Below are 14,570 nucleotides of genomic sequence, written 5' to 3'. Positions count from 1 at the left end.
ATTCTCTGCATGGCGCACTTTCAGGATCAAACACTAAATTTCTGGCACTTCTCGTCTGATATTATACCGGAATTTCAAAAAAAAAATTGTTGCAAAACGAAACCCAAATCACTGCTTTGGCTTCATTCCCCTCCTTCGCCCGCGCTACGGCGGCTGCCTCCATGCCACGGCTCATCCACGTGAACTCGATAAACCGTCAATCGTCCAGGCATCAGAGTCCTTGTTTGGTCTAATTTAGATAGGTTCAAAAACGATCTCCGTTAATAGCAAGATCATGTTCAATTTTTAAACAAAGATATGTAAAACTTAAGAAATCGTTAACTTGCAGACACTGAAACTGCAGAAGCAGATAAAGCACTGTCTTCCACAGTAAAGCCTTCTGTTCAAAAATATACTTTACTAGCTTCAAATTTTCATATGTCATGCTACTAATCCTTACACCGAGGAACTTGAGAAAGCTTAGCCTTGCTCTTGAATCTTGGTAGTCTACTGAAACTTAAGAGACGTCGACTACTGAAATGTAGAACTGGAACCAGGAAGCACCGTTGCCTGAGCAAATCAGACGACACCCTTGAGCCAATGCATCAGTTGTTTGTTACTCAAGCAGTCTAGGGACAAAAGCAGTACCATCTTAACATTGACTGAGAACCCCTCGTCAGCACAAAATATGATTCGGTGCAGCTTTTCCCCCTTCGATTCCCGACGCTTCTATGCTGGGTAATGCTCATGCAAAATCACAAGTCTTGCTATTTCCAGATCAAACCCAGGCTCATATACAACCATGTGACTGAATTCGATTTGATAATACATAGGATTCAGAACGATAGTTGTCTTGTGCTACTCTACGATGGGTTAGCCGTGCTGCTGCACAGTGAAGACCCATGTGTTCCATACAGCGCTAACAATCACAGCAGCAGACTACACAGAGCCGAACGCCTATAACTTCAGATTCTGATAGATGTCCAGAGATGAATACAGACAATAAAAATGTATATTGCGGCATTGCCATACATGAAACTATAGATAAGAGGCATGCTGTTGACGATTAAATTTGTTTCAAACACAAACACAGTAACTGAACCATTTGACACTCTCATATGACCAACCCAGACGAGGTGCAATGATCACTGAGAACAAGTAAAGAGAAATGATGATCCTCAACTTACAACTTACAAGGACTCATAAAGCAGCACAGTTTGGTTCCATCTCAACTAGTCACTTACCTGTCGACGGCGTCGAGCAGAAACTCCAGCTTCCTCCATCAGGTTCAAGGTCGCAGCCGCCGCACACTCATGAATTTCTCTTCCTAACCGACCGACCGTGGGGGCTGGTAAGCGCGGATGAGACGATAGTACTGGCGACTGTGTCCGTTTAGGCACGAACGGTCGTTACCACCCTAAACGTCATCATCCCGATTCTGGACCTAGCTCAGAGTCAGACGTAAAGGCGACGTCCTGGGTCACGGATCAGAAAGCCCACGTCCCGCGACAGCCCCCGCTCTCGTCATGGGCCCACGTACACGCACTGTGCTTTTCTATATTTCACCACAACCGTGTCAGTCCGTAACGCTCAGATCCCCCCATGGAAAAATGGGCTGCCACGATACCAGGTGCATCTGAGCCCGGGCACCAAACCTTCTTATACTCCCAAATAACGTTGATGGACAGGGTGACCGGTGGTAGGGGATTGTCATGGCTTGCAACTTGTAGAACAATCCTCGTTTTTGACAAAACGCTCTTATACTATGAAACCGAAGGAGTAGCCGACTAGTCTAGCAGAATGGCCACGCCTCCCTCTTTTTATAGACATCAGACACTATTCTCTGCATGGCGCACTTTCAGGATCAAACACTAAATTTCTGGCACTTCTCGTCTGATATTATACCGGAATTTCAAAAAAAAAAATTGTTGCAAAACGAAACCCAAATCACTGCTTTGGCTTCATTCCCCTCCTTCGCCCGCGCTACGGCGGCTGCCTCCATGCCACGGCTAATCCACGTGAACTCGATAAACCGTCAATCGTCCAGGCATCAGAGTCCTTGTTTGGTCTAATTTAGATAGGTTCAAAAACGATCTCCGTTAATAGCAAGATCATGTTCAATTTTTAAACAAAGATATGTAAAACTTAAGAAATCGTTAACTTGCAGACACTGAAACTGCAGAAGCAGATAAAGCACTGTCTTCCACAGTAAAGCCTTCTGTTCAAAAATATACTTTACTAGCTTCAAATTTTCATATGTCATGCTACTAATCCTTACACCGAGGAACTTGAGAAAGCTTAGCCTTGCTCTTGAATCTTGGTAGTCTACTGAAACTTAAGAGACGTCGACTACTGAAATGTAGAACTGGAACCAGGAAGCACCGTTGCCTGAGCAAATCAGACGACACCCTTGAGCCAATGCATCAGTTGTTTGTTACTCAAGCAGTCTAGGGACAAAAGCAGTACCATCTTAACATTGACTGAGAACCCCTCGTCAGCACAAAATATGATTCGGTGCAGCTTTTCCCCCTTCGATTCCCGACGCTTCTATGCTGGGTAATGCTCATGCAAAATCACAAGTCTTGCTATTTCCAGATCAAACCCAGGCTCATATACAACCATGTGACTGAATTCGATTTGATAATACATAGGATTCAGAACGATAGCTGTCTTGTGCTACTCTACGATGGGTTAGCCGTGCTGCTGCACAGTGAAGACCCCTGTGTTCCATACAGCGCTAACAATCACAGCAGCAGACTACACAGAGCCGAACGCCTATAACTTCAGATTCTGATAGATGTCCAGAGATGAATACAGACAATAAAAATGTATATTGCGGCATTGCCATACATGAAACTATAGATAAGAGGCATGCTGTTGACGATTAAATTTGTTTCAAACACAAACACAGTAACTGAACCATTTGACACTCTCATATGACCAACCCAGACGAGGTGCAATGATCACTGAGAACAAGTAAAGAGAAATGATGATCCTCAACTTACAACTTACAAGGACTCATAAAGCAGCACAGTTTGGTTCCATCTCAACTAGTCACTTACCTGTCGACGGCGTCGAGCAGAAACTCCAGCTTCCTCCATCTGGTTCAAGGTCGCAGCCGCCGCACACTCATGAATTTCTCTTCCTAACCGACCGACCGTGGGGGCTGGTAAGCGCGGATGAGACGATAGTACTGGCGACTGTGTCCGTTTAGGCACGAACGGTCGTTACCACCCTAAACGTCATCATCCCGATTCTGGACCTAGCTCAGAGTCAGACGTAAAGGCGACGTCCTGGGTCACGGATCAGAAAGCCCACGTCCCGCGACAGCCCCCGCTCTCGTCATGGGCCCACGTACACGCACTGTGCTTTTCTATATTTCACCACAACCGTGTCAGTCCGTAACGCTCAGATCCCCCCATGGAAAAATGGGCTGCCACGATACCAGGTGCATCTGAGCCCGGGCACCAAACCTTCTTATACTCCCAAATAACGTTGATGGACAGGGTGACCGGTGGTAGGGGATTGTCATGGCTTGCAACTTGTAGAACAATCCTCGTTTTTGACAAAACGCTCTTATACTATGAAACCGAAGGAGTAGCCGACTAGTCTAGCAGAATGGCCACGCCTCCCTCTTTTTATAGACATCAGACACTATTCTCTGCATGGCGCACTTTCAGGATCAAACACTAAATTTCTGGCACTTCTCGTTTGATATTATACCGGAATTTCAAAAAAAAATTGTTGCAAAACGAAACCCAAATCACCGCTTTGGCTTCATTCCCCTCCTTCGCCCGCGCTACGGCGGCTGCCTCCATGCCACGGCTCATCCACGTGAACTCGATAAACCGTCAATCGTCCAGGCATCAGAGTCCTTGTTTGGTCTAATTTAGATAGGTTCAAAAACGATCTCCGTTAATAGCAAGATCATGTTCAATTTTTAAACAAAGATATGTAAAACTTAAGAAATCGTTAACTTGCAGACACTGAAACTGCAGAAGCAGATAAAGCACTGTCTTCCACAGTAAAGCCTTCTGTTCAAAAATATACTTTACTAGCTTCAAATTTTCATATGTCATGCTACTAATCCTTACACCGAGGAACTTGAGAAAGCTTAGCCTTGCTCTTGAATCTTGGTAGTCTACTGAAACTTAAGAGACGTCGACTACTGAAATGTAGAACTGGAACCAGGAAGCACCGTTGCCTGAGCAAATCAGACGACACCCTTGAGCCAATGCATCAGTTGTTTGTTACTCAAGCAGTCTAGGGACAAAAGCAGTACCATCTTAACATTGACTGAGAACCCCTCGTCAGCACAAAATATGATTCGGTGCAGCTTTTCCCCCTTCGATTCCCGACGCTTCTATGCTGGGTAATGCTCATGCAAAATCACAAGTCTTGCTATTTCCAGATCAAACCCAGGCTCATATACAACCATGTGACTGAATTCGATTTGATAATACATAGGATTCAGAACGATAGCTGTCTTGTGCTACTCTACGATGGGTTAGCCGTGCTGCTGCACAGTGAAGACCCATGTGTTCCATACAGCGCTAACAATCACAGCAGCAGACTACACAGAGCCGAACGCCTATAACTTCAGATTCTGATAGATGTCCAGAGATGAATACAGACAATAAAAATGTATATTGCGGCATTGCCATACATGAAACTATAGATAAGAGGCATGCTGTTGACGATTAAATTTGTTTCAAACACAAACACAGTAACTGAACCATTTGACACTCTCATATGACCAACCCAGACGAGGTGCAATGATCACTGAGAACAAGTAAAGAGAAATGATGATCCTCAACTTACAACTTACAAGGACTCATAAAGCAGCACAGTTTGGTTCCATCTCAACTAGTCACTTACCTGTCGACGGCGTCGAGCAGAAACTCCAGCTTCCTCCATCAGGTTCAAGGTCGCAGCCGCCGCACACTCATGAATTTCTCTTCCTAACCGACCGACCGTGGGGCTGGTAAGCGCGGATGAGACGATAGTACTGGCGACTGTGTCCGTTTAGGCACGAACGGTCGTTACCACCCTAAACGTCATCATCCCGATTCTGGACCTAGCTCAGAGTCAGACGTAAAGGCGACGTCCTGGGTCACGGATCAGAAAGCCCACGTCCCGCGACAGCCCCCGCTCTCGTCATGGGCCCACGTACACGCACTGTGCTTTTCTATATTTCACCACAACCGTGTCAGTCCGTAACGCTCAGATCCCCCCATGGAAAAATGGGCTGCCACGATACCAGGTGCATCTGAGCCCGGGCACCAAACCTTCTTATACTCCCAAATAACGTTGATGGACAGGGTGACCGGTGGTAGGGGATTGTCATGGCTTGCAACTTGTAGAACAATCCTCGTTTTTGACAAAACGCTCTTATACTATGAAACCGAAGGAGTAGCCGACTAGTCTAGCAGAATGGCCACGCCTCCCTCTTTTTATAGACATCAGACACTATTCTCTGCATGGCGCACTTTCAGGATCAAACACTAAATTTCTGGCACTTCTCGTCTGATATTATACCGGAATTTCAAAAAAAAAATTGTTGCAAAACGAAACCCAAATCACTGCTTTGGCTTCATTCCCCTCCTTCGCCCGCGCTACGGCGGCTGCCTCCATGCCACGGCTCATCCACGTGAACTCGATAAACCGTCAATCGTCCAGGCATCAGAGTCCTTGTTTGGTCTAATTTAGATAGGTTCAAAAACGATCTCCGTTAATAGCAAGATCATGTTCAATTTTTAAACAAAGATATGTAAAACTTAAGAAATCGTTAACTTGCAGACACTGAAACTGCAGAAGCAGATAAAGCACTGTCTTCCACAGTAAAGCCTTCTGTTCAAAAATATACTTTACTAGCTTCAAATTTTCATATGTCATGCTACTAATCCTTACACCGAGGAACTTGAGAAAGCTTAGCCTTGCTCTTGAATCTTGGTAGTCTACTGAAACTTAAGAGACGTCGACTACTGAAATGTAGAACTGGAACCAGGAAGCACCGTTGCCTGAGCAAATCAGACGACACCCTTGAGCCAATGCATCAGTTGTTTGTTACTCAAGCAGTCTAGGGACAAAAGCAGTACCATCTTAACATTGACTGAGAACCCCTCGTCAGCACAAAATATGATTCGGTGCAGCTTTTCCCCCTTCGATTCCCGACGCTTCTATGCTGGGTAATGCTCATGCAAAATCACAAGTCTTGCTATTTCCAGATCAAACCCAGGCTCATATACAACCATGTGACTGAATTCGATTTGATAATACATAGGATTCAGAACGATAGCTGTCTTGTGCTACTCTACGATGGGTTAGCCGTGCTGCTGCACAGTGAAGACCCCTGTGTTCCATACAGCGCTAACAATCACAGCAGCAGACTACACAGAGCCGAACGCCTATAACTTCAGATTCTGATAGATGTCCAGAGATGAATACAGACAATAAAAATGTATATTGCGGCATTGCCATACATGAAACTATAGATAAGAGGCATGCTGTTGACGATTAAATTTGTTTCAAACACAAACACAGTAACTGAACCATTTGACACTCTCATATGACCAACCCAGACGAGGTGCAATGATCACTGAGAACAAGTAAAGAGAAATGATGATCCTCAACTTACAACTTACAAGGACTCATAAAGCAGCACAGTTTGGTTCCATCTCAACTAGTCACTTACCTGTCGACGGCGTCGAGCAGAAACTCCAGCTTCCTCCATCTGGTTCAAGGTCGCAGCCGCCGCACACTCATGAATTTCTCTTCCTAACCGACCGACCGTGGGGGCTGGTAAGCGCGGATGAGACGATAGTACTGGCGACTGTGTCCGTTTAGGCACGAACGGTCGTTACCACCCTAAACGTCATCATCCCGATTCTGGACCTAGCTCAGAGTCAGACGTAAAGGCGACGTCCTGGGTCACGGATCAGAAAGCCCACGTCCCGCGACAGCCCCCGCTCTCGTCATGGGCCCACGTACACGCACTGTGCTTTTCTATATTTCACCACAACCGTGTCAGTCCGTAACGCTCAGATCCCCCCATGGAAAAATGGGCTGCCACGATACCAGGTGCATCTGAGCCCGGGCACCAAACCTTCTTATACTCCCAAATAACGTTGATGGACAGGGTGACCGGTGGTAGGGGATTGTCATGGCTTGCAACTTGTAGAACAATCCTCGTTTTTGACAAAACGCTCTTATACTATGAAACCGAAGGAGTAGCCGACTAGTCTAGCAGAATGGCCACGCCTCCCTCTTTTTATAGACATCAGACACTATTCTCTGCATGGCGCACTTTCAGGATCAAACACTAAATTTCTGGCACTTCTCGTCTGATATTATACCGGAATTTCAAAAAAAAAATTGTTGCAAAACGAAACCCAAATCACTGCTTTGGCTTCATTCCCCTCCTTCGCCCGCGCTACGGCGGCTGCCTCCATGCCACGGCTCATCCACGTGAACTCGACAAACCGTTAATCGTCCAGGCATCAGAGTCCTTGTTTGGTCTAATTTAGATAGGTTCAAAAACGATCTCCGTTAATAGCAAGATCATGTTCAATTTTTAAACAAAGATATGTAAAACTTAAGAAATCGTTAACTTGCAGACACTGAAACTGCAGAAGCAGATAAAGCACTGTCTTCCACAGTAAAGCCTTCTGTTCAAAAATATACTTTACTAGCTTCAAATTTTCATATGTCATGCTACTAATCCTTACACCGAGGAACTTGAGAAAGCTTAGCCTTGCTCTTGAATCTTGGTAGTCTACTGAAACTTAAGAGACGTCGACTACTGAAATGTAGAACTGGAACCAGGAAGCACCGTTGCCTGAGCAAATCAGACGACACCCTTGAGCCAATGCATCAGTTGTTTGTTACTCAAGCAGTCTAGGGACAAAAGCAGTACCATCTTAACATTGACTGAGAACCCCTCGTCTTCACAAAATATGATTCGGTGCAGCTTTTCCCCCTTCGATTCCCGACGCTTCTATGCTGGGTAATGCTCATGCAAAATCACAAGTCTTGCTATTTCCAGATCAAACCCAGGCTCATATACAACCATGTGACTGAATTCGATTTGATAATACATAGGATTCAGAACGATAGCTGTCTTGTGCTACTCTACGATGGGTTAGCCGTGCTGCTGCACAGTGAAGACCCCTGTGTTCCATACAGCGCTAACAATCACAGCAGCAGACTACACAGAGCCGAACGCCTATAACTTCAGATTCTGATAGATGTCCAGAGATGAATACAGACAATAAAAATGTATATTGCGGCATTGCCATACATGAAACTATAGATAAGAGGCATGCTGTTGACGATTAAATTTGTTTCAAACACAAACACAGTAACTGAACCATTTGACACTCTCATACGACCAACCCAGACGAGGTGCAATGATCACTGAGAACAAGTAAAGAGAAATGATGATCCTCAACTTACAACTTACAAGGACTCATAAAGCAGCACAGTTTGGTTCCATCTCAACTAGTCACTTACCTGTCGACGGCGTCGAGCAGAAACTCCAGCTTCCTCCATCTGGTTCAAGGTCGCAGCCGCCGCACACTCATGAATTTCTCTTCCTAACCGACCGACCGTGGGGGCTGGTAAGCGCGGATGAGACGATAGTACTGGCGACTGTGTCCGTTTAGGCACGAACGGTCGTTACCACCCTAAACGTCATCATCCCGATTCTGGACCTAGCTCAGAGTCAGACGTAAAGGCGACGTCCTGGGTCACGGATCAGAAAGCCCACGTCCCGCGACAGCCCCCGCTCTCGTCATGGGCCCACGTACACGCACTGTGCTTTCTATATTTCATCACAACCGTGTCAGTCCGTAACGCTCAGATGCCCCCATGGAAAAATGGGCTGCCACGATACCAGGTGCATCTGAGCCCGGGCACCAAACCTTCTTATACTCCCAAATAACGTTGATGGACAGGGTGACCGGTGGTAGGGGATTGTCATGGCTTGCAACTTGTAGAACAATCCTCGTTTTTGACAAAACGCTCTTATACTATGAAACCGAAGGAGTAGCCGACTAGTCTAGCAGAATGGCCACGCCTCCCTCTTTTTATAGACATCAGACACTATTCTCTGCATGGCGCACTTTCAGGATCAAACACTAAATTTCTGGCACTTCTCGTCTGATATTATACCGGAATTTCAAAAAAAAAAATTGTTGCAAAACGAAACCCAAATCACTGCTTTGGCTTCATTCCCCTCCTTCGCCCGCGCTACGGCGGCTGCCTCCATGCCACGGCTCATCCACGTGAACTCGATAAACCGTCAATCGTCCAGGCATCAGAGTCCTTGTTTGGTCTAATTTAGATAGGTTCAAAAACGATCTCCGTTAATAGCAAGATCATGTTCAATTTTTAAACAAAGATATGTAAAACTTAAGAAATCGTTAACTTGCAGACACTGAAACTGCAGAAGCAGATAAAGCACTGTCTTCCACAGTAAAGCCTTCTGTTCAAAAATATACTTTACTAGCTTCAAATTTTCATATGTCATGCTACTAATCCTTACACCGAGGAACTTGAGAAAGCTTAGCCTTGCTCTTGAATCTTGGTAGTCTACTGAAACTTAAGAGACGTCGACTACTGAAATGTAGAACTGGAACCAGGAAGCACCGTTGCCTGAGCAAATCAGACGACACCCTTGAGCCAGTGCATCAGTTGTTTGTTACTCAAGCAGCAGTAGCACAAAATATGATTCGGTGCAGCTTTCCCCCCCTCGATTCCCAACGAATCACAAGTCTTGCTATTTCCAGATCAAACCCAGGCTCATATACAACCATGTGACTGAATTCGATTTGATAATACCATTGATTCAGAACGATAGCCGTCTTCTGCTACTCTTACGATGGATTAGGCGTACTGCTGCACAATGGAGACCCCTATGTTCCATACAGCGCTAACAATTACAGCAGCAGACCGCACAAAGCTGAACGCCTATAACTCCAAATTCTGATAGATGTCCGGAGATGAATACAGACAATAAATATGTCCATTGCCACACATGAAACTAATAAATAGTCCTAAATAATAATGTCATGCTATTGATGATTAAATTTGTTTCAAACAAAAACAGAATAACTGAACCGTCTGACACTCACGTATGACCTACCCAGACGAGGTGTAATGATCACTCAGAGTAAGTAGAAGGAAGTGTTGATCTTCAACTTACAAGGACTCATAAGCGGATCAGTTTGGTTCCATCTCAACTAGTCACTGGTGAAGGATGATCTGCGGCGTCTTGCCACCAGTTCTCTTCATTGCACTCTCCATCTCGCTTACTATCTCTGTGGTTATTCCTTCCCCAGCCTTGTCATCCAACGTCAAATGCACCTCTTTGAGCTTTGCAAGATTTTCCACACCAAAAAGGCCCTCCAGTATGTTAAACCGTAGCTCAAGCCTTTCCAGCTCCGGCATGGCTTGTTCTGAGAAGATCAGGGATGGCAGGAGAGGAGCAGAGAAGCAAAGGAGTTTAAGGCTCTTAAATCCTCCATCTGGGACTGTGATCTCCCCTCCGCAGCAGGGCAACAGCTTGTTTTTTGCAAGAATGGTCAGTGTTTCCGGGTCCTGTTTTTCTGCTCTAAATGAAAATGAAAAGGTGAGAGAAAACAGTGCCTCCAGATTGCTAAGTTGCTTCAAGTTATCTGTCCGAAGAGCTGTTATTGAAAGGGTCAACTTCTTGAGAGAACTGAGTTGTTTGATCCAGCAGGGGAGCTTAACTATCTTTCCAGATAACTCGAGGGCAACGAGGAATTTTGGAGGGGATGACAGATCATCCAGTGATTTAATAAACTCAGATGATTCGTCATCAATTACGAGGGTTTGTAGAGAGTAGCCACCAAGGTACTCAATAGAGGAGCTCAACTCTTTGAAACTCGGATCATTCTTAGTGGCTTTAAGCTTGTAGATGGCAAGCTTCCTCAGCTCAGTCAAATGATGGAAGTCTGCAGACCCCCCAGCAATTTCAATCCCTGAGAGTATGCGCAGGGCCTTCATTTTCTTCTTCTTCAACTCTTCAGGAAGCTTCAGTGCCACACGGGTTGTTTTATCCCCACCAAGTATGTTAACCAGCCGTTCAAGCTGGCATATGGTATTAGGCAACTCAACAACATTTGTGCCCCTTATGTCCAGAGTCTCAAGGTTCTTAAGCTTTCTGATCCTCTCAGGGAGCTTTTTAATGTCAGTTTTTCGAAGGCTGAGATACTTAACATGAAGCATTTTGCATATCTCCTCTGTATGGTGCTGTTTGAAACCCGTGCAGCCTTCAAGATCCAGGACCTGTACAATTCCAAACTTGAATGAACGAGAAGGTAGCTGGTTGTTCAGACTCCCAAACATGGTTACTGACCGGACATGAGATAAGTTCATCTTCTCAGTATCCTTTGAACGTTTGGAATCACTGCCTTGGAGGGACAACCGACGGACCTTGCTGGTAGGAGGCTGCATGACCCAACTGCCGCCAACCACAGTGATGAAGTTCTCTTCACTCGCCTTTGCTACGATGTGCTCAAGAACCATGTCGTGGACTATGCACTTCTTCACCTTGCCATTACTGCTGTGCTCCGCTGCTCGGATGATCTTCCTCCTTATGAGATGATTGAAATATGTCTCTGCGACATCTTCCACACTCAACCCCTGCTTCTCACAGACGAAACCTTCGGCTATCCATCGCCTTGTCAAACGCTTCCTGCTGATTCTGTGGCCCTTCGGAAATATGCTCAAATACAGTGAGCAAGTCTTGATTTCAGCAGGCATGTCATTATAGCAATGGCTAATGATCTTTCCCACTTCTTCCTGGGTAAGCTCTTTCCCACCAGCTTTCGCACGATCTTTTCCAGACTCTGGAAATATGGAACTGCAAACATCCAACCATTCCTTCTCCGATTTGCGTGAATTGCAGGCCACATAACCAGCCATGATAACTATGGCCAATGGCAACCCTCCACACATCTTCCAAACCTTATCTGGAATAACATCTTTGCTACCGTCAGGTTCAGAGACAGCTTGGTTAGGTAATTCAGCAGGTTTGTTGCCATCAAGGAGATCATGTCTAATAGCATCTTCACTTCCTTTGGACTCCAAGAAAGCCTGCCAAAATAACTTCTCAGATTGCTCATCACCAAGACCTTTAACTCTACGAATGTCACCTTCTCCTCTTCGTGTTGTAGCAACAGCATGAAACCGTGTAGTGACTATTATTCTGCTGTCTTTATTTTCGGGAAGTGCATTTATAATATTGTCCAGCGTTGTTGCAGACCACACATCATCAATTAAGATCAAGTAACTGCAAAGAAAAGAAATTAAAAATGAGATCAACTGTACAGCAGTAACTATGACATCTTTTCTGATCTGAATCAAAGCAGCGTTAGTTTGTAATTCTACTCTGCAAGGACGACACTCATTTCCATTCATACCACTGCATAGGCTAAAATTCTTGAAATTTCAGTTCCATTGCATACAGTTTATGTAATGAAATAATGTCAAAAACTACTAAAACTGTAACTGAAAGGGCTCCACAACCAATTTCCACATAGTTTAACCTGCTCAATAGAGATAAACATAAGTACAAATAACTCTATTCCAAAGTACTCCCTCCGTCCCATAATATAAGACGTTTTTTGACACTACACTAGTCTCAAAAAACGTCTTACATTATGGGACGGAGGGAGTATTATTTAAAAAACAACTAAAAACTAATTTACAAAATAAGAACATGAAGTTAGATAATAAGGATTAGACTAATCAGTTGTATCATACTGGTCAGCCACCATATATGTCAATTATGTTGCCCATACTACATGAGCCCAAAATGTAAATTGAACTGTCATGTTCAGTATGAATGTTACCGAACAGGTTAGCATTTTTGAAGATTGATAAACTGTGGTGTTATCTTTCAATACCCAAGATTTCAAAATTACTGTACCTGTTTTCCTTGAAGTGATCCTTGAGGTCTTTCTTGAGAAGATCCAGCTTTGCCCTGTCTTCCTCCGGGATGCCGGCGCCGCCGCAGCACTTGGCCATGACGGCTGACGTGCCTTGGCTGATGTGACCCCGTACACCCTTGATGGCTGCGGTGATACCGCTCTCCGCCGAGCTGCTTTGCTGCTTCTCATTGCTTGCCTGCGGCCTGACTTGACCGTCGATGCTTCTGAGAATGCCCCCCAGGTCTGAGATCTGAGACACCGTAACCATCGCCCGGTGGTGGAATTTGTCCCCAAATCTCCTGTACAAGGCCGTCGCAATGGCGGTCTTCCCCACCCCGCCGAACCCAACGATGCAGGTCACCGGCTTCTCCAGCTCCCGCATGTGCTCCTCCACCCCCACCGGGCCCTTCAACGCGACAAGCTGCAGACTCTCCTCCTGGTTGTCAGCGGCGTCGAATCCAAGGGCAGTACTGCGAGTGCCCGTAGGGGCTCCGCCGGCGCCGGTCTCCGGGTTGTTGACGCCGTAGCGGTTGCGCCGCTCGCCGATCTGCTGCGCCCGCATCTTGAGGACGGAGATCCGGCTGGCGACGTCGCGGCGAGGCCACCACGTGAGGACCTCGTACATGCTGTTGACGAGGAAGTAGCAGCAGACGTCGGAGCGCAGGCCGTGGAGGCGGTCGGCAGAGTCGTCGATGCAGTCTTCAATGTCGTAGGTGATGTCGCGGATCTGCTTCATCCAGTCGTCCATCAGGTCGTCGTGGCCGTGGCCGTGGCCCTTGCCGACGGCACGGAGGAAGGACTGCATGGTGCGTAGCTCGTCGTTGATGTACTGGAGGTCGCCGTTCACACCCCTTATCAGGGTGTACTCCTGGGAGAGAAGGCCCCCCAGCTTGCCCAGGAGGGACTTCATCGTCGCCTCCGACGCGCCCACCACAAGCTCCATGGCTAGGGACTGAGGTCTCTGGATAATTTTGGTGGAAAGAAGAAGAAGCGAGAGAGCGACGGTGAGCGAGATGTCAAGGATTCGTTGCTGCTGCCGCTTTCTTCCCCCTGAGGGTGGACAGAGCAGAGAAATTTCAAGGTAGGAGATGGACACAGCTTTTGTCTCTCGGGCACTCATGCGCAACAAAGAAAAACGCAATGTTATCCGGCGTCCGTTCGTATTTTCGCAGCTCCCAGCGAACCCTTTCCCTACCGTTTGATCTGGTCGCACGGATCTTGGCGCAATCTTGAAGCCACATCAGCTTCACCGATTCGTTCGCATTTTCGTAGCTCCCAGCGAACGACCTCAGCTAGTTACCCCCACACCGCTATCTCTTCCTCACTCTCTCATTTCCCCCCACCCACACACAGAGTCCTCCGTCGTGGCGAGGTGCTACGGCGGCAGTGGACCCCGGTGTTTCTTGTCTTTTTCTCCACGCGTGCGGTGCGGGCAGAGGTGGGATGTGCTCGAGGCGGTGTTGGCGGTCTGCATCGTGGCTATGGTGGCCAGGGGCGTGATGGTGGTGGCAAGGGTCGTACATTTCGTTGTCGCCGTGGGGGTTGCGTGTCGTGGTCACCAGGGATGTGTGGTGGTGGTCGACGGGGCCACGGTGGTGGTGGTTCAGCGCTAGGCATAGTCGACATCTCCTTGTT

General features: G+C 46.5%; 1 protein-coding gene across 2 annotated transcripts; it reads right to left on the bottom strand.

Annotated features, from left to right (window-relative positions):
- Positions 1-9,065: 9,065 nt before the first annotated feature.
- LOC123112148 (disease resistance protein Pik-2) lies at positions 9,066-14,048 on the bottom strand. 2 transcript variants are annotated; one of them, XM_044533074.1, is made up of 3 exons: positions 12,935-14,048; positions 10,184-12,295; positions 9,066-9,313 (listed from the first exon to the last, which is right to left on the bottom strand). In XM_044533074.1, the coding sequence occupies exons 1-2, from the start codon at positions 13,876-13,878 to the stop codon at positions 10,225-10,227; spliced, it is 3,015 nt and encodes a 1,004-aa protein (XP_044389009.1). In that variant the 5' UTR covers positions 13,879-14,048; the 3' UTR covers positions 9,066-9,313; positions 10,184-10,224. The 2 variants fall into 2 exon arrangements, with proteins under 2 accessions (XP_044389009.1, XP_044389008.1); XM_044533073.1 differs by lacking the exon at positions 9,066-9,313 and having other exon boundaries at positions 9,938-12,295.
- Between the last annotated feature and the right edge of the window lie 522 nt (positions 14,049-14,570).

The sequence above is a fragment of the Triticum aestivum genome, chromosome 5B (assembly GCF_018294505.1).
Source record: "Triticum aestivum cultivar Chinese Spring chromosome 5B, IWGSC CS RefSeq v2.1, whole genome shotgun sequence".
Classification (NCBI taxonomy): Eukaryota; Viridiplantae; Streptophyta; class Magnoliopsida; order Poales; family Poaceae; genus Triticum; species Triticum aestivum.
This window is presented reverse-complemented; position numbering and strand designations above follow the sequence as displayed.